We start from the raw sequence: 18,200 nt of genomic DNA, 5'->3' as shown, positions 1-18,200 counted from the left end.
ACAAAAAAAAAACATGACTCGTGCATTAAAAAGTGAAGTTTAAGAAAATTTATCTCATTAAAAATTAATAAAACATTAAAAAAGTGAGTAACTTAACTTTTTATAGGGGAATAACACTAATTGTTATCCTTAATTTTAACTTTAATAGAAGGTTACACAATTTACATTATAAAAAATGGAATAATTTTTTTAAAGGATGTTCTCATCCTCCAACAATCCCCCTTTTTTTTTTCTTCATCAGAAAATAATCCCCTTTAAGGTTAAGACTAATATAAATATAGTTTTTCTTTTTCATGATAAGTTTATTGAGATGTCCAATACACCAACCTTCAAAAAGGTAATTAATTCAATTCGGCGGGAGTATCCTTAACCCAAATAGCATTAAAAGAATTGAAGGTCAACTTCAAGATGAATTTTGTCACTTGTTACTAGAACGTTTAACAAGAGGTAAACTGCATTAGTCACGAAGAACAACACTAAAATAAGAAAAATGAGAAGCGGATGTGTACTAAAATTTTAACACATTAATATAATTCTTTAGTGTAAAAACTTGTGACATTATTACTAATTATTGAATTATTCAACATTATATTTTTTTAAACATGTGTAATAACTAATATTATCTTAATTACAAAAAATTGTATTGATTATTATAATGAAAAATTGATTCCTAAACAAAACAAAAACGACTTGTATAAATCAAAAACACCTTCTTCACCCTTGTTCCTGTTAGGTGCAGAGCAAGAAGAAGAGGAAGAGCAGTGAAATCAAATGGGGATCCGATTCGTATTAATGGTGAACAAGCAAGGTCAAACCCGTCTTGCCCAGTACTACGAATACCTCACTATTGAAGAAAGGCGAGCTCTTGAAGGCGAAATCGTTCGCAAATGCCTCGCCCGCAATGAGCACCAGGTTACTCCCTCATTCATTACCCATCTCAACCAAGTTTCATTCTTTTCTACTTATTTATTTCAATTTTGATTGAATTTATTGAAGGTAATTCTAATTTCAGATCAAGTATCAGCTTGAAATCTTAATCTTTTAGTGGGTTTGGGTCTAACATCACATTTCAATCCTGAACTTTAATTTGAATATCTGTGAGTGTTGAATGAAATGGAAAGGGATCTAGTTGAATTTGATCCTATCAATACCTATCTGATTCTAACATCATCACTGTTCAACTCAAAATTTAGATGCTTAATGAAGAGTTAAATGGAATGGGAAACTTTGTTTGGATATTATTTGTCAAATATGGCGGGTTTTTGGCTCTCCCTCATAGTCCGCCGTTAACAACATTGAACTAATGTAGCCCACGATATTAGGTCAATGGGTGATATATTTGACTCATTCACTTTGTTTCACCTATATTAACATATGCTAATTAATCCCTGAACATATGGATTAAGGATTGTATATGGACTTAGCTGATGCATTTTTATTATGGGCAGTGTTCATTTGTTGAGCATCGCAACTACAAAATTGTATATAGGCGCTATGCATCTTTGTTTTTCCTGGTTGGAGTTGATGCGGATGAGGTAAAAAATTTCCCCTATATTTCTTATCCTGAGTTGCTTCAGATAATGTGAATTTTAGATACTGGATAAATGTGTGGAATGGTCTAGCTTTGGTGATCTGCCTCTTAGTTAGAAATTACTATTACTTTACTTGTCTAGTGAAACAGAGAGGATGTTTTCTATTATAAACATAGACCTTGAAGTTATTAGTCTAATCACACATGCAGCTTCAATGAAATTTTCCATGTGTACCTCTTTTCATAAATAAATATGATATCATCTGAAAACCTGCTTTTACTTGGTTGTTCATTCTACCTTCTTTGGATAATTTTGCAGAATGAACTTGCTATTTTGGAATTTATCCATCTCCTGGTTGAAACCATGGATAGACACTTTGGCAATGTGGTAAGGCCTTTATGATTTAGTCTGTAGAGTTTTTATGTTTGTTAAAAGTGATTTGCCACCCCACCTTACTGTACTAATGTCTATTCATTTCTTACTTCCATCCCCTGAACTTAGCTTCCTCAAAACATTGATTTTTCATTTATTGTGTGCTTAAATTTGCAGTGTGAGCTAGATATCATGTTTCATTTAGAAAAGGTACATTTTATGTTGGAGGAAATGGTCATGAATGGTTGTATTGTGGAGACAAGCAAAGCAAATATTCTGGCTCCTATTCAGCTGATGGATAAAGCATCTTAGGAGAAACAAAAGAAGCATTCCCTGTAATTTCTATATTATCATTGGCTGTCATGTTTTGTACAATAAAGTGAATATAACTACAGCAGTTAATCTCCAATTTTCTTTATGAACAAAATATAAATTCTTACTTTATTTCATTTTTTCCTTCCTCCCTGATTGAATTGCATTGCTTATTGATCTTGTGCTTTAAAAGAGCAGGGGGTAAGATTCATGGTGCATGATCTGAGAATTATACTCCTGACATCATAATCAATAAATCTCATCTTCATGCCATTGGGGACTTACTCGATCAGTTGTGCTGTAACATGTGGTTATGTTAATAAAGGGCAGCCCAGACATTAAAGCTCTCGCTATGCGTGGTTTATGGGGAAGTGTCTGACCACAAGTGTTTTACACAAGCTGTTGTTTTAGGACTTGAACCCGTGACCTCAGTCACACAACAGCAACTTCTTAAGCTCATTTGAAGTATTCTTGTCTGGCTTGATAGGTTCTTGATTTAATTTGTTTGCTCATTTGAAATTGGGCATGATTAAGTGAGTCCTGATAGCTCGCAAATAGCTGGAGCTGGTTCATGTCTGTATCACCTAGAAAACAAAACAATTTTATTTATTAAATTTCTATCGGTAATTGTAATTTTATTTATTATCATCTTATATCTGACTTACCTAACTTTGATTTTTCAGAAAGTTTTATTGAATGGTCTTCAAAGATATCCTGGTCTTATCTTAATCTTAATCTTTATGAATAGAAAATTACATTTTGTTTCTACTTGTTTATATTTCAACATTTTAAAGAACAATTGAAAATGAAATTTGATGAAAAAAGTCCAATCCGTTAACGAAATGACTTAGATAAGTTAAAAGTGAATTATAAATAGTAATAGGGGAGTAATTGACTTCATTTAGAAGTATTGATAATTTCCAACTAAGAAACCATCCATCCATGATCATTAGTGTTACTCCCAATTTGTAATCATGTAAACTTTTAACATTATATGCTCTTGTCTTGCGGCAAGACAATGCACAAACAGAACCATCAACATTTACAAAAGGGCCAAGTCCCTTACATTATTACCTGTACCCTATGATCATCAAACAAATTATGTAATCAGCGCACTTCACACCAAACATCCTCATGTAATGAACTTTCCCTAACATTATACAATTTACACCATCACTCCTGCTGCTCCCACCTAATTAAGCTCTACACTTTAATAAATATACAAAAGGGGAAGACAAGTTAAGAATTCCAGAAGACGTTAGCGTCACTGCTATACAATGAGGGATCCTGTATTTCCTGGTTAGCCACATGAATATCAACAAGACGTGCTTGAATGATTTTGCAGAGGACCAAACCAGAAGGAAGCATCCACCATTCACTTTCATCCCTGCATAGCACAAAGACATGATTAAAGTTGTCAAATAATGACACCAAATAAATGTGGTATCAATTTTCACTATCTTCTACAATGATTGCTGTGGTAGATGGTAAAAGCTACTTACATACTAAAATTCCAGGGTTGAAAGTTGGAATGCTTGTTATTTGAATGAGCTGTATAATGAATAAATCCACATAATAAGGCAACTACCTGTTTCAAGAGACAAATTCCACTGTTAAGGTTAAAGGGAATATAATTGGAGGCTGGAGCTTATATGACACAGCTTTGAGATAATAAAAAGAAATTTTTTTGGCTTGGCTGTACTCAATTTTTGGTGCAGTCACTGCTGTTAAGGGACCTCGGCAGTAGCAAGAAGACCAGACAGGTCCGATTTCAGCGAGATAAAATGTATGTAAAACATGTAACATGTTCCCAGAATCTAAACCGTCCGATTTTCATTATTGGCCGAGATTCCTTGAATTCAGTGACTGCACAAAAAAATGACTGCTTATAATCAATTTCCAAACAAACACAGCTGTAGAACAACTTACAACATTGACTAGGGATGTCAGATTCCACAAGGCATATAGACGAGCAAGCCCGGCTGATCTCCGGGGTCCTTGACTAAACAAAGCACTGATTCCAGATGGAAATGGAAATAAAACACCAAGGGGGAGGATAAATAAAACTAAGAAGAAGTACACCAGCGACAGCGAGTACATCTGAAGTAAGGTGAGCAACACTAAGATAAAATCTCCAAGTAGTAGTATAGAGATAACCAGCCCAACTAGATCCTGCAATGATGCAAGAGTCAAAAAAGGTTCAAGGAGACAAACCAGATTTTCTAAAATTTAGATCTAGTAAAGTTGATAAGGAAAAGGATTTAATACCTGATGGCCAATAGGTTTTGTATTATAAATAATAAAAGCAAAGGGATAGAATATAGTTTTCTTCTCTTTAAGGGTTCTTAGGCTCTTGGGATGCAATATCCCACCAGGTATCCTTCTAGGCAGCAACAGTTGTTCATTGCCTGTCATGTGACACGCTGGATTTCCGGGACTCCTAAGAAGACTGCACATAATAAACCATAGGATGTTAAGATTAAATTCATAAAATTTAAAAGAAAAAAACAATAGTTAGTATTACCATGGCTGCTTTCCAGCTATTCTAGGATCATCATAACCTTCCCATGATGATGACCTGCTTTCATTCTCAGTAGCATGTACTACCAGTCCAAATTGGCAATATCCAGAAGCTGTCGGCTGAAACCAAGCAAGATCAACACGTACGCCATATCTAGCCAACGTAGGGTTTGCATATATATCGAGCCAGCTGATAACAGAGCCGAAAGTTATTTTTAGATGTCCACGGCGAACTACGCGCACTTGAGCATTAAGACCAGCCACTAATCGATACCATATAGTTGGTGGAATAGACTGGAGAGCAAACAAAAATAACAATCAGCCAGCAAAATAAACATAGGGGAGTTTTTGTTAACATTTCACATAAAAGCTAAATTTTCAGATGCGCAAACCTGACTCATGATGCTAGTAAGAATATTATCACTTTGAAGAGAGAAAGGACTCATATAACTTCCATCTCCTCCAAAAATTACAGCCATGGGGAATCTTTGGTGAAGACGAGGAGGCAGATCAGGTCTTTTCTCATCCCCGCCAAGAAAGAAGTCTAGATATCCCAGCATCAGATCAGTCGTTGCAGCTACCTGTAATGTGACAGACAAAGTCACTACACGGGTGAATAAAATCACTAAGCCGTGAGCTACGCTTAGGGTAAGAGAACAAATTCATAAACTTGAATCTGAAGTACCTTCATCCCTTCATAAAGGGCTCGTGAGCGACAAGAACGCAAGCAAGCATGGTCATACTCTGACCGAACAAATTCACGAAGTTTCTGCAATTTCATTCTCCGACACCTCTGCAGCCATGACCAAGCAAGGGGATATGCAATGATGCAAAGGATGCTATATATAGACCCTTCCCACCAGTTATAAGTAGCCAAACTATTAAACTCATCCACAAATCTATTGAAGGCATCTTCATATCTGCAATAAAAAGTGATATATTATTTTTAAAGATCAACCTCATGCATAACATGAACTAAAAGCACCTTGAACAGAGTGCATAACTAAATTATGTTGACACTAAATGAGGATCTGCTATATTTTAGAGGCATACACGATATCTTTCACTTGCTCTGGGGGATAATGAGGTAGATGCCAAGGTTCACTGAATGTATTTGGGCCCTGGAAATACAACCTATGCACATGACTTTGAGATTCCTCACTTCTATTTGTTTCAATAATCTGAAAGATAACAGGAATACGAAGTTAAAACTGACTGTAATGTTGAACCAAGTTTCAAAGGGGTGAGTATCCATGAAATTCACACGGAGTAAGTTGGTTAGGACCTCATTCAGTGATTCCAGAAAAGGGAAAGAGTGGTTCAATCGAGTGTCATTTCGAGCAGGCGCTATAGCTGGTGAATCTTCTCCAGCTACATATTTCATTCGTGCAACGCTGAGAACTAGAGCAAACAGGACAAGGAGACCTAAGAGAAGAAGACCAAAAAGCCATGGCCCGCCAAAAGTGTATACCAACTCTTCAAAAGCTGTATAACAGTTTGGCATGTGATATCTCTCAGATATGCACTTGTATGGACAAGGAGTCTCTGCCACACCACCTTATGCAAAGGAAATGTGAAATCTAATCAAACAAAAATTGTGCAATAAATTCTATCATACTAAAATAAGATTACACCTGCACCAGCCCATGGTTTGAAAGGCTGAGAGACAATGAAGAAACCTTCTAAGTGTACAAATACACGGTTAACTTACATTTACTCTTTCGGGTGAGATGAAAGCAAATTTAGTTATTAAAAATACCTCGAACAGAAATATACGCAGCACGATGTGGAAGCTCATGAGGCGGGCAACCATGACAAAGTGCTCTATCAGACCCACTGACATTTTTATAAGTGCCAACAGGGCATTCCTGTAATGGGCAGTTAAATGCAATCAAGCCAAATACAGAAAAAAACTGAAGTTCATCTCAACTATAAATACAGGAATTGACAGATAATATTGCTAAAAAATGCAAGAAACAGAAAAAGAACACAGAAGAGAAGTTCATGATGTTAAGCCACCTAAACTTCTAACTCCCGTTCCAACTACACAAATAGTTACAGAAAATTGTGAAGGACCATTGTTCATTTACCTCACAAAAGATACCATAAAGCCCTCTGGGACAAGCAGTTCCACTGATAGATCCATTTTTTCCAGGAAGACCCTGACCTCCACCAAATCCACCTCTGAAATCAGAAACAAAAAATCAACCAAGATGGTCTAGGTAGAGGTAAGCTATGCATACATGAAGGCACAAAATCACACACACATCTTACAGTATCTAAAAAGCAATCCAAGAACAAAGAGTTGAAAGGTACGTTCAGAGTCTGCTGAATGATATATGTCAGTTACGAACCGTCAAGGTTCCTTATAGAAAATAACTCGAGTTGGCCTTTTATTTTTGAAAATACATTGATCTTCTAGACGACGCAGACAAACACCAAAGCCTAGCTTGTAGTTAATGAGAACACAATCATATACTCTACAGTCAATTTAAGAAGAAAATGTAGATCAGCAGATAACAGCATAATTATACGATTACTGACCCAATGCATAAAGGGCTTGGAAATAATCTGCTACATATTCAAGACTCAAGTACTTGGAAACAAATACATTAAGGGCTCTATTCTCTTACTGAGTAACATATTCAAGAGTACACATCAATTTATCCACAAAGTGTAGCTTTAGTTGATTCCAGTCGTAGAGATCTGTTAGCTTACCAAAAAGCCATAAGGCATAAAGCCAAGCCAAATCATATCCAATAACCAGTAAAGTCATTCCCAATCTTAATTTAATTTCCATGAATTGGCTTTTAACTCAGAATCAAATTATTCATGAACTGGGACAATCAAACAATTCTTCACTAATGGATGCTTAAAACAAGTGCAAGAGTACTATATTACAGTAAGTATACTATGCTATATACCAACCCGGTAATAATGCTCCCCTGAACACTCGCTAAAGGGACATATTCATCTCCAACTAGAATATTAGACCAATGAAAGTGAACCCTTCCTCCACCTCCACCCCCACCACCACTAGGACTCCCTTGTCCTCCAGCAGTTGAGATTACAGAAGAGCCACCGAGAATCAATGTCTGAACAAACAAAAGAACAGTTCCACCAGAGCCACCGCCAGGACCAATGGTTGAAGTAATCCTATCACCCTGCCCTCTCACGTCTTCTCCAAAGGATTCTCCATCGGCTCTTAGTGATCCATTCAAAGTCAAACTTGACAATGAGTGCTCCAATGAACCCATCACTGTAAAAGTCAAGATAATGATGATATTAAATCACTTTTTTCACCAAAGAATGATAACAATATTTTGTTCTGACATAACTAAATTTTAACTCATCTTACCAATAATGCCACCACCTGCAGTTGCACCAGCCAGGCTACGATTTCCACTGCCACTACCAAGTTCACAGGGTAAATCAGTATCCCCATATGCGGTACCACCCTCAATAAAATTGCCGTTGTAATATCCATCCCCACCATATCCTCCATGCCCACCTCCACCACCAATACCATTTTCAAAATACCTTCCCCGACCCAACCCACCAGTACAACCTGCAAATGATCCAAATAACAATTTAATAGAATATTACTAAAGCTTCAACCACCAAGTGATGCATGGAATTTTGTAGGGGGCGTAGTATTTAGAGGCAATGACAATACCCAGACCAGACACACTGATAACTCCAGAATCTTGGACATCTACACTTCTAATCCAGTGAAAGTGGACAACAGACCCAGTTATGGTGCCTTCTACTGTAACAATTTCAACCCGACATATCTGCAATAGCAACCCAAGACCAACTATTATCCTTGATACAAGAGATTTGACCAGTATAAGGCTTTAAATTTTGCTCGGGATAATGAAAAACCTGAAGTGTGAAAGCCAATGAAGAATTCACGTTACAATCTTCAGGAGGATGAAGCAATTCCACAGGGCAATTTTCAACTTCACAGTAGAGTTGTGCTGCCGTTCTACCATTTTACACACAAAAAAGTGAAAAACAAGGTATTAAACCAAATACCGAATTGCATGATAAAGCTTTTTTATTTATTACGCATTGCATAAACTTACACGTTATCTTCACCAGAAGCTGCTAAAGGACCTCTTAAAACAGATCCAGACCCAACCTATGCATTCCAAAGATGAAGGATATTTAATTAGAGGGAAACTATAATACATTTCGACAGTTTAAATGCCAAAATATCATTTTGAAAATTTCAAAATCCCAACTCAAAATAATAAACACGGAAGATGGAACAATAAGACAATATATATGTTATCTTTGTCAGTTCTTGTCTGTGAGCATGCCTCTAGATCCATGATAGTCAAACTTGTGCGTTAACTCGTATTTACAAGTTGACTATTCTGGGCAAGAAAATCAAACTAACTCACATGTAGACTCAGTTTTAAAAAAATAATGAGACTTAATTCAACTAATCATCAGAACTTTCTACTAGAGAAAGGCCAACAGCAAACAGAATTTTGTTTAGAACTTGTACAATTCATCTCATAGGGTGTATTCGGGTAAACAAGTTAATTCAGCACTTATGGCAGCAAGCACTTGTCACATGAGCATCGGTTCTTAAGCTTATTTTAGAAACTTGTTAATATAAACTCAATTACTAATAGTTAGGCATAAGTTCTTATTCATAAATTAACCTGAGTAGCTGTTAGGGCCCAGAAAAATGGAAGAAATAGACTGAAATAAACTGGTATTATTTACTGAGATTCTGGTGAAATCACCAAGAATCAGTGTAGCAGTTACAAATAGAAGAATAAATGAAAAGACAGCAGAGGCAAATTAGAGAGTGCCTCTATTCTCTCCCAAGTCCCAAGCCTAAACCCAATTCAAGCCTACCTCTCTCTCACACAATACATGCTTATATAATCTCCAATCTCTCTCTCTCTCTTCCTGCACAGCTCATGCCACCTCAGCAGGCGGTTACTCCTCTCAAGGGAAATGATTTGGTGCATTGCACCTCTTCCTCTTACTTTCATGGACTCTAGTAGTATTGGGCCTATTCCTAATAATTGGGTTCCTATCATCACTCCCCCCCTCAAAACATCCTTGTCCTCAAGGATGGATGTAGAGAATCCTCCTTGAATGTATGTTGCTGCCCCCAAAGAATCCACCACCTGGATCCCATTGTTGAAAAGATGTGGACCAAGTTGTTGCATGAGGTTCATTTGGATCAGCAGCATTTGCATCTCTTAGGTGAGGTATGTTCTGCCTATGTGGGCTAAGAGATGTTTCCACAACCTCTGGCAGGACAGTGTAGTTCCTAACATTATAATGCAGCCAACCTTGAATGTTGCTACTACCCACTTGGAAAGAGAATTGGTTTTGCTGTGGAATTTCCAAAACCTTCTCCAGCTCATACTCCTCCACTCCCATGCTCAATATCTCCTTAAGATTTCCATGAGAATCAACCTTGAATCCCTGATAGGGTTCCACAGCTAGTAATCTTGATTTATGAAGTTGTGACAGAGAATTTAGCCAATTTCTAGTCAGCAAGTCAAGTTGTCTTTGCAGCTTTTTGTCTTGAGCACTGAGTAGATCTTGAGCTTTCAACAAATTACTCAGCAATTCAGGTACTTTCTCACCTTCTAACCATGATGCAAATAGCATGCAATAGTATCCCCTTTGACTATCCATATAATGAGCCCACAAGTCCTTGACTCGACCAGCAGTAGAGTCACCACAAACAATCACCCCTCTACTTCCATGTGAACAAAAGTGGCAAGAATTCAAAGTGCTCCCAGAAGGTTGATGCCACGCAGTATGTTCTTGTCTTCCCCTTAATTTGTTGAAGTCAGTAACTTGTGAATCCCGGTTGTGAAATCCAAATTCTAATCCAGCAGAGACAATGAACCAACATGAGGCAACGCTTGCTGACCCGTAGATTAGAAGTCTTGGAATTGGGAAGAACTGCAATCTACAGCTTGACTTCCGATGTGTGTATATGACAAGGAAATGCATCCAATTCAGTTCATATTGCCACCTTGGCCAATTGATCTTGGTATCATTGAAATCCCACCTTCTTAACTCAAATGCATTAGGAACAGCAGGTTGAGACCATAATATAATTCCCAGCTTCACACTTCTAAGTGTGATTAGTAGTTTTCTCAATAGCAGCACAAGAATTAAGTTCCCATTCTCTTTCTGGGACGACCTGATATCTTCATGAACAACTTTCAGATTCTGGTGGGTTTTCCCAAAGGTGCATGAGAAATTCTTATGAATTACCCACATACATTTATCAACGAATTCAATTTCCCTCACAGAAGAATTTAGTTGTGCATGTCTCCACTTCAGAGTATAGAACTCAAGCTTTTGGTGCCTCAAGTTATGAAATTGAGCATCTAATTCATTGGAAGAACTAAGCCAGTTCGATATACTACCTGTTTGCTCTTGTGCCAGATGTTCCAGAACCTGATAAAGTTTCAAACTCCTACTCGGGTCCCATCGCTTGGAGCTTAGAGTTCCCATTATTTCTGAGGATAAGATATTCGAAGATTGTCTTCTTTTGAACACTGCTGAAAACATTTTACTAGAACCGCGTGCACTCCCTGCACCCAGATCAGGGTGCCTTTGAACTTGGGTCTCTCCTTGTGCAAATCCAGCGTTTACTCCTCCAGTAACATGGGTCCAACTTGGCTGGTTGAAAACTTTGGGTTCCTGAGAAAAGACCCGACCCATGTCTAGATTCTGAACTATTGGGCCCATGAAATTTTTAGTGAGGCCCGTTAGAAGAAAATACTGGTGTGTTTCTTGTAGTTCCACACGTGGCTTGTTTGCTTTCTTCACATGTCCCACTTCAGAAAATAGAGCTTTAAAACTAGTATTATTCCCAAAGACTAACACGTTTCTCCCTTTACTTCCAACCGCAGGTAAAAATTGGGTAAATAATTTTTGGGTTTTAAGCCAGCCACTTACCTCTTGGGCTTGGCCCATTAGGCTGAGAGAAGGACCCAATTCGTTTGGTCTCCATTTTGCCCATACACTTGCCTTCAGACGTCTAGAGACTTCTGCTACCTCCTCTCTCATTCTCGTTGCCGGTGTAGCTTGATTCTCTGACCCCAACGCCGCCGTCGGTGGGGTGAGCGCCGCCGGACAAACACCACTGTCCATGGATTCTGGTGGCTTAGGTGGTGGCCGCCGCTTAACCATCTCGTTTTTCACCAACGCTGTAGTAGCTCCGAACTTTCCGCCGGCTCCGTCTCGGATGTAACAATGACTGCCATAGTACGGCGGTTTTGGAGGTGGTCGCTCAATCACCAGCGCTCTCGTTTGCACATTCGGTGCTTGGTCCACCGTCTTCTCCGCTGCCGTCGGCAAAGTTTGCGTCGCTGTAGCAGCGCCACAATCCGTTTGCGCCGGTAGCATCAGCTCTATCTTCCCTTCTGGATTCGTCTTCCCCAACGTTACCTGCTTTGTTAATACTGCTGCCGCTCTTCTTGATTCCTCAGGAGCGTCACCGATTTGAAGTTGTGCATCCATCGGTTTCTCTTCTGCTGCAGTTTCGCCGTTCTCCGTTGGAACGACTTCGCACTGATCACCCCCGTAGCCATTGGAGTGGATCCATTCTGCACACCAGTTTCTTCTGATTTCCAAGTTTGCTTCCTTGGCATTTCTGGCTTCATCCTTCTGCTCTGTCGCTTCTTGGATTGGTTCTGGTAGGTACGTTTCCGAGTTTGGTTCAAATTCTCTCAGCAAAGCAATCACAAAATCCCACCACGTTGCTCTCGGATTTCGTTTTTTCCAGAGGTACCACCAAAAGAAAGCATCACGCGTCAAAGCCTTCTCAGCCTCTGAGAATTTCTTCTCTTCAGATACTCCTTTGAGCTCACAGTGTTGCTCCACTGTGATGATCCATCCATAAGCCCATCTACCATCGAATTCTGGAAACATCATCTGGAATCAATGGCTACCACAGCACCTAGATCGGTGCTCTGATACCAATGTTAGGGCCCAGAAAAATGGAAGAAATAGACTGAAATAAACTGGTATTATTTACTGAGATTCTGGTGAAATCACCAAGAATCAGTGTAGCAGTTACAAATAGAAGAATAAATGAAAAGACAGCAGAGGCAAATTAGAGAGTGCCTCTATTCTCTCCCAAGTCCCAAGCCTAAACCCAATTCAAGCCTACCTCTCTCTCACACAATACATGCTTATATAATCTCCAATCTCTCTCTCTCTCTTCCTGCACAGCTCATGCCACCTCAGCAGGCGGTTACTCCTCTCAAGGGAAATGATTTGGTGCATTGCACCTCTTCCTCTTACTTTCATGGACTCTAGTAGTATTGGGCCTATTCCTAATAATTGGGTTCCTATCAGTAGCTTATGGTAAAAACCTCAAAACAACTTATAGGTAGGGTCATAAGTTATTTTTATAAGCTTACCCGTACAGTTGCATAAATGTATATGCTATAAGATAAGCTTGAATTGGCTCTATCAAACACTACCTTATTATGCCTAAACCTATTAAGCATTACATCAGAGCTTTACATGTCACTATTTGCAGCATCCGACTACCCCGACTATGGTCTCATAAATTATGAACTAAAAATTGGTGTATAAAATATCCCACCATAAACCTTCAATCCACCAAATTTGTACTCCTTTTCAAATATCACTAAACCCTAAACCATTACTAACCCTAATCCATTGCTTAAACATTCATAAGTTATAGCCAACCTAAATTCAAAATACCAAACAGCATAACACACGGAACTTCAACTATTACCAAAGCTTTACAACAAGAAATTCTGCCAAAGTGAACCAGGTGACTGTTTCATGTTCCATATCAGGTTAGCGCAAATATCATGTCAACATAGAGAAAGTGAACATCATTTAATAGCTATTTAAATAGTTTAAAAGAAACAGAGCATAAGAACAGCAACATGACAATTTCAGACTTTGACTTACTTGGATACTAAAAAATAATGATAAAACCAGATGTTGCGCTTCAATCAAATTTCCAGGTCCAGACAAATTCAAAAAGCCTTGTCCATGAAGTCCCAGATTTGCATTAGAATGAATAACAGATGAATCCTGGTCACCGCGGCATGGTTAAGAATAACTACTAGTAAGCAATAAAAAGGGTCTGCGGTAGATGAGACAAATGTAAAAGATAACAACCTTGAGAACTACTAAGTTGCTAGCTTCAAATATGGATGTTTGAACAATTAAATCACCATTAGTAGCATCTATAAGCATCTTGGAATTCAACATCAGGTGAATCTTGACAGACATACGAAGAGCTCCATATATCTGAATATAAAAAAACAAAAAAGTGGTAAAAGAACATGAAAGGGAAGATGTTATTAATCTTTTAAAATAATCATCTCATACAAAGATAAAAATACTAAACCATGGAATAATGTAAAGATGGACATCAGTTAACATTAATGACTCCCTAAGTAAGAAAATACCAAGAACTTTTGAATTGTTTCAGTTTATAGGATATAGTTTCTGATAAAAAATGGTAACGAGCCAGAAATGCATAGTAAACCTAAAATTGACAGCTATTTATTTACACCTAGCTAGTAAGATATGGAAGCGAGCAGCATATTAAAGCAACAGAATTCAAGTGAAAAGCATAACAATTATTCTAAGAAATAAATAATAATCATATTATTTACAGTTATTAGTTTACACCAAGCTAGCGGGAAATGAAAGCAAGCACATGCGAAAGAGGCGTTCTAGTTCTACTCACCTTGATCACAGAGTCACTCATCAGAAGTTCTTCTGCCATTAACTCAAACTCTGATGTACCAATATGAGCAAGACCAAAGCTTAAAGAAGCTCCAGATGTCAAACGAATTAGCCCACCAACCTGCAAGTTAATTAAAATAGTATGTCAACAATCCTTCGTATCTTAATTATGGTGAAACTAAAGATTACATGAAAAGCCACAATATATAGTCCTCTAAATGAAGTAACCTAAACTTCTAAACAAAAGTCTTAATAGTTTGCTTTGTCTATTGTCAATCAGTTCTGGGTAATTATTTCAAAATATATTTCTCAAACAAAATAACTATAACAACAATAGGCCAATCAAAAAGGGCTATATGTAGCTCTTGAATCAAGTAACTCAAAACTTCACTGAAGCTCCAACGACAATTAATTATCAGACATCTTCTGAATGCTTATAAAGAGTTTTCTTATGTGTTACTTATATTATTCTTCTCACTTTGCTCTCCTCTTCAAAAACAATCTTCTTTCTTTTTCCCAGCAATTAATAAATTATTCCATTTCAATAAGGGGTAATGAGTTCCGTATTTCAATCACCTGAACACGGCTCCAATATAAAGGAAACAATGCCTTGGCCTGATTCTGGATATACACATTTGTCCAGAGAGGTGCCTTAGGAAACTCTAAGATAAGTGTATCAGTTTGAGTAGACAAGTTACGATTGCAAATAGTAAGACTTCGAGGAACAGCATCATAATATGTGCCTGCAGCACCAGCATTGCCAGAACATCCAAGACTCTCTCCTCCTGCAAGAAATAAAACAATCTTTTATATAGCTTGAATGTACTAATTTTGTCAAGTCACTTGTCAGCTATGAGAAGATGTTTTTTGTCCCTCTAAAGTTATAATGAAAGTGAGGCAGAGGTCAAGAACATTGCATCTCTAAAACAATATTAACTGTATCACACCATGAATGAAGAATTGTGTAGTGTCATGTCTGCTAACGGCCTTAATTGAAATTCTTCCTCCTCCACCGCCAGCAAAGCCACTACCTCCGGTAGCACTAAATCTGCCAGTTCCAGTCCTGCACTTAACACAGGACATGATTAATTGTGAACTACTTTATTAGCCCAATCAATCAGAAATTGCACACAGGACATGATTAATTGTGAACTACTTTATTAGCCCAATCAATCAGAAATTGCACATAGAAATGGAGAACAATTGAAGCTCACATAAGGGATGTATTATTTTATTATCTACTTTAGATTTGCATATTGGAGACTACTTGATTGCAAGCAAAGCAATTGCTCAGCGAACATACAGTTTTTTTTTTGTCTTTGACCCGGGTGTCCCTACCCCGTTTGAGAGGGCAAGACTAATCCCGTTCGGATAGGTGGCAGATCCATTCCCGGGGTTCAAACTCGCATCCTCACCCTTATGGGATTCAGCTTGCCTACGACTAGACCAACACTTTGTTGGTCAGCAAACATACATACATTTAACGCCATAAACAAGAAAAAGAAAGCAGTAAAATTCTACTTACAGCATACAACACAATTTACACAACACTAACAATCAAGGCAAAATATACAACCACTAACCTAATAACACAATCACTGATAAAAAAATGATAATAAACCTCAATTTAGAAATGCAACGTTGAAACTCAAAAAGGAAGATACTTTACATTCTATGAGCCAAGATAAAAATGCTGCCACCAGAACCTCCTCCACCTTTGATCCCGCCATCACCTCCATCTGCCAAAAGATCCCCAGACACTTGTAAGGAGTCAGTCACATTAAACTTAATTCTGCCACCTCCTTCCCCACCATACTTCTCATCTTTACTAGTGGTCCCTCCCTTACTCCCATAGCTCCAAGGCTCATTCAATGAGGACCAAGAGTACGCATCCCCACCCCAAACATCATCAGGAAGCTTTGTATTGTCTGACACACAAGTAGCACCTCTCCCACCATGCCCTCCACCGGCACCCTGAGTCCCTGACGGCGTACCACTCGTCTGCGGCGGCGGCGCCCCGGCTAACCCAGTCACATTCACCACAGACCCATCAAACAAACTAGCATTCTGCGCCCACACATAAACCGTGCCAGCAATCAACCCAGCACCACTTTGCAAACTGAATTCCCTACTCACGTTGATGAAAATCACACAACCCAAAACTGGACAACTCAAATTCACACCAGGAAGCACGTTGAGGCTTCCGTTCCCCTCTATGTAAACATCACCATCGAAGAGCAAACTGGAATTGAGATCGCAGGTGGTGTCCAATGACCCAACCCCCTTGAGACCATCTTCGCATGAAACTGACGGCGGATGAGGTAGCGGCGGTGGCGGAGGCGGCGACGGCGGTGTGTAATCGTTGTAGAATGACTCGAATTCATGATCGGTGATCGAGAATTGAGTGGGTAAGGGTAACTCAGAAGCAATAGCAAAAGCAAAAGCAAAAACAAAAGCTGTGTAGTATAGGAGTATGGAAAGGGGTTTGTGAAGAGTGTTAGCCATTAAAAAGAAGGTAAACAAACTCGTTCACAGAGAAAGATTATAACTGTGTATGTGAAATGAAAAGGGTATAAGCAATTAAGCATGTAGGGTTTTGAAGGGGGAAAGTGAAATTAAGCGATTTTGAGAAATGGGGCGGTGTGAAAATTGAAATTGGTGGTGGGGTTTGGAGAACTGGAATTGAGGAATGAATGAGAAGAATTGAAGAAAACTGGGAAGATTGAAGAGAAAAAGTTGCAGAAAAGAGGGAGTTATTCAGCAGAAAAAGCAACAGCGGAGGGAGGGAGTGAAAGAGAAGGAGAACGGAGGAAGAGGAACAGGTGGCGGTGGTGGGGTAGCAAGCTTGGCACGTGCGCATGTTGTTCTTTTTGTTGTTGTCTTTAGTTGACTCTTAACTTGTTTCACACGTCATCACTTGCTGTGAATCAAAAAACTAAATGGTGATTTGGGCTTTCCTTTCCCTCAATGGCCAAAACCAATCCATTACTCCAGCCCATTATGTTCTTTGTTTCTCTTCTAGGGTCATCAAAGTTGTTGGACCAACAAAAATAGGTCATCGGTCAAAGTTGATTGAAAAACACTAATGTTACTTTTTTTGGTAATAAAAATGGTAGGGTTGGAGTGGCACTCCTGACCTACCGGACATAGTGTTAATGACATACTGTTAATCTCTGACAAAGTCTCAAAGTAGTAGGAATATCTACCAACTTGAAATTGAAATTTATGTCTGCAGGGGATTCGAGCCTACACCCTTAGGGGTAAAGCTCAAACTTGGGTTCTGGCGATTAGGTGTGTCAACTCATGTTGACAAAAGTATTGTAGTGTATGAGATGATGTATTTTGAGATTTATAAGTTTGATGACTAAATAATACTATAAGAAATAATTATATAAAATATTTTTAAAGCAAAATAGAAATTAGATAAAATGAAGTTCATTGTTATGGATTTGTGTGTGTAGAGATTTATTATACCTGAAAGGAGTTGGTCAAAATCAAAGATTGTTGTTGTGTTTTACTTTTTGGACAAAATGAAGTGGATGGATTTGTGTGTTCTATTTTTTGTACAAAAGGATCAAAGGCTAAGACATTACATCATGGCAAAAACAAAAAGTAAGACATGTAAGTGGAAAAAAATACAAACATTATAGAGTATAGTACTCATACATCCCTAGCACGAGGTCGATACCACTTGTGTGGGGGGAGGTGTGTGGGATGGAGGAAGGA

General features: G+C 38.4%; 2 protein-coding genes across 2 annotated transcripts; one reads left to right on the top strand and one right to left on the bottom strand.

The window, feature by feature from the left end:
• Positions 1-711: 711 nt before the first annotated feature.
• LOC130715831 (AP-4 complex subunit sigma) lies at positions 712-2,353 on the top strand. The gene is made up of 4 exons (XM_057565957.1): positions 712-912; positions 1,449-1,535; positions 1,851-1,919; positions 2,082-2,353. The coding sequence occupies exons 1-4, from the start codon at positions 772-774 to the stop codon at positions 2,214-2,216; spliced, it is 432 nt and encodes a 143-aa protein (XP_057421940.1). The 5' UTR covers positions 712-771; the 3' UTR covers positions 2,217-2,353.
• An 828-nt stretch (positions 2,354-3,181) lies between these two features.
• Positions 3,182-17,324, bottom strand: LOC130715242 (uncharacterized). The gene is made up of 22 exons (XM_057565320.1): positions 16,144-17,324; positions 15,422-15,537; positions 15,051-15,259; positions 14,476-14,595; positions 13,899-14,030; positions 13,686-13,811; positions 8,825-8,880; positions 8,622-8,724; positions 8,413-8,530; positions 8,095-8,304; positions 7,665-7,995; positions 6,827-6,920; positions 6,496-6,604; positions 6,022-6,293; positions 5,790-5,917; positions 5,422-5,656; positions 5,129-5,317; positions 4,741-5,030; positions 4,485-4,665; positions 4,146-4,388; positions 3,719-3,804; positions 3,182-3,603 (listed from the first exon to the last, which is right to left on the bottom strand). The coding sequence occupies exons 1-22, from the start codon at positions 16,977-16,979 to the stop codon at positions 3,456-3,458; spliced, it is 4,332 nt and encodes a 1,443-aa protein (XP_057421303.1). The 5' UTR covers positions 16,980-17,324; the 3' UTR covers positions 3,182-3,455.
• Positions 17,325-18,200: the final 876 nt, after the last annotated feature.

This window comes from Lotus japonicus, chromosome 4 (assembly GCF_012489685.1).
Source record: "Lotus japonicus ecotype B-129 chromosome 4, LjGifu_v1.2".
NCBI classification, from domain to species: Eukaryota; Viridiplantae; Streptophyta; class Magnoliopsida; order Fabales; family Fabaceae; genus Lotus; species Lotus japonicus.
This window is presented reverse-complemented; position numbering and strand designations above follow the sequence as displayed.

Coding starts and splice junctions, on each gene's coding strand:
- LOC130715831 (XM_057565957.1), top strand. CDS start 772: ATGGGGATCCGATTCGTATTAATGGTGAACAAGCAAGGTCAAACCCGT. Junction 913..1,448: donor TCGCCCGCAATGAGCACCAG/GTTACTCCCTCA, acceptor TATTATGGGCAG/TGTTCATTTGTTGAGCATCG. Junction 1,536..1,850: donor TTGGAGTTGATGCGGATGAG/GTAAAAAATTTC, acceptor ATAATTTTGCAG/AATGAACTTGCTATTTTGGA.
- LOC130715242 (XM_057565320.1), bottom strand. CDS start 16,979: ATGGCTAACACTCTTCACAAACCCCTTTCCATACTCCTATACTACACA. Junction 14,031..14,475: donor TGAGTGACTCTGTGATCAAG/GTGAGTAGAACT, acceptor TTTTATATTCAG/ATATATGGAGCTCTTCGTAT. Junction 8,881..13,685: donor CATTATTTTTTAGTATCCAA/GTAAGTCAAAGT, acceptor TGGAATGCATAG/GTTGGGTCTGGATCTGTTTT.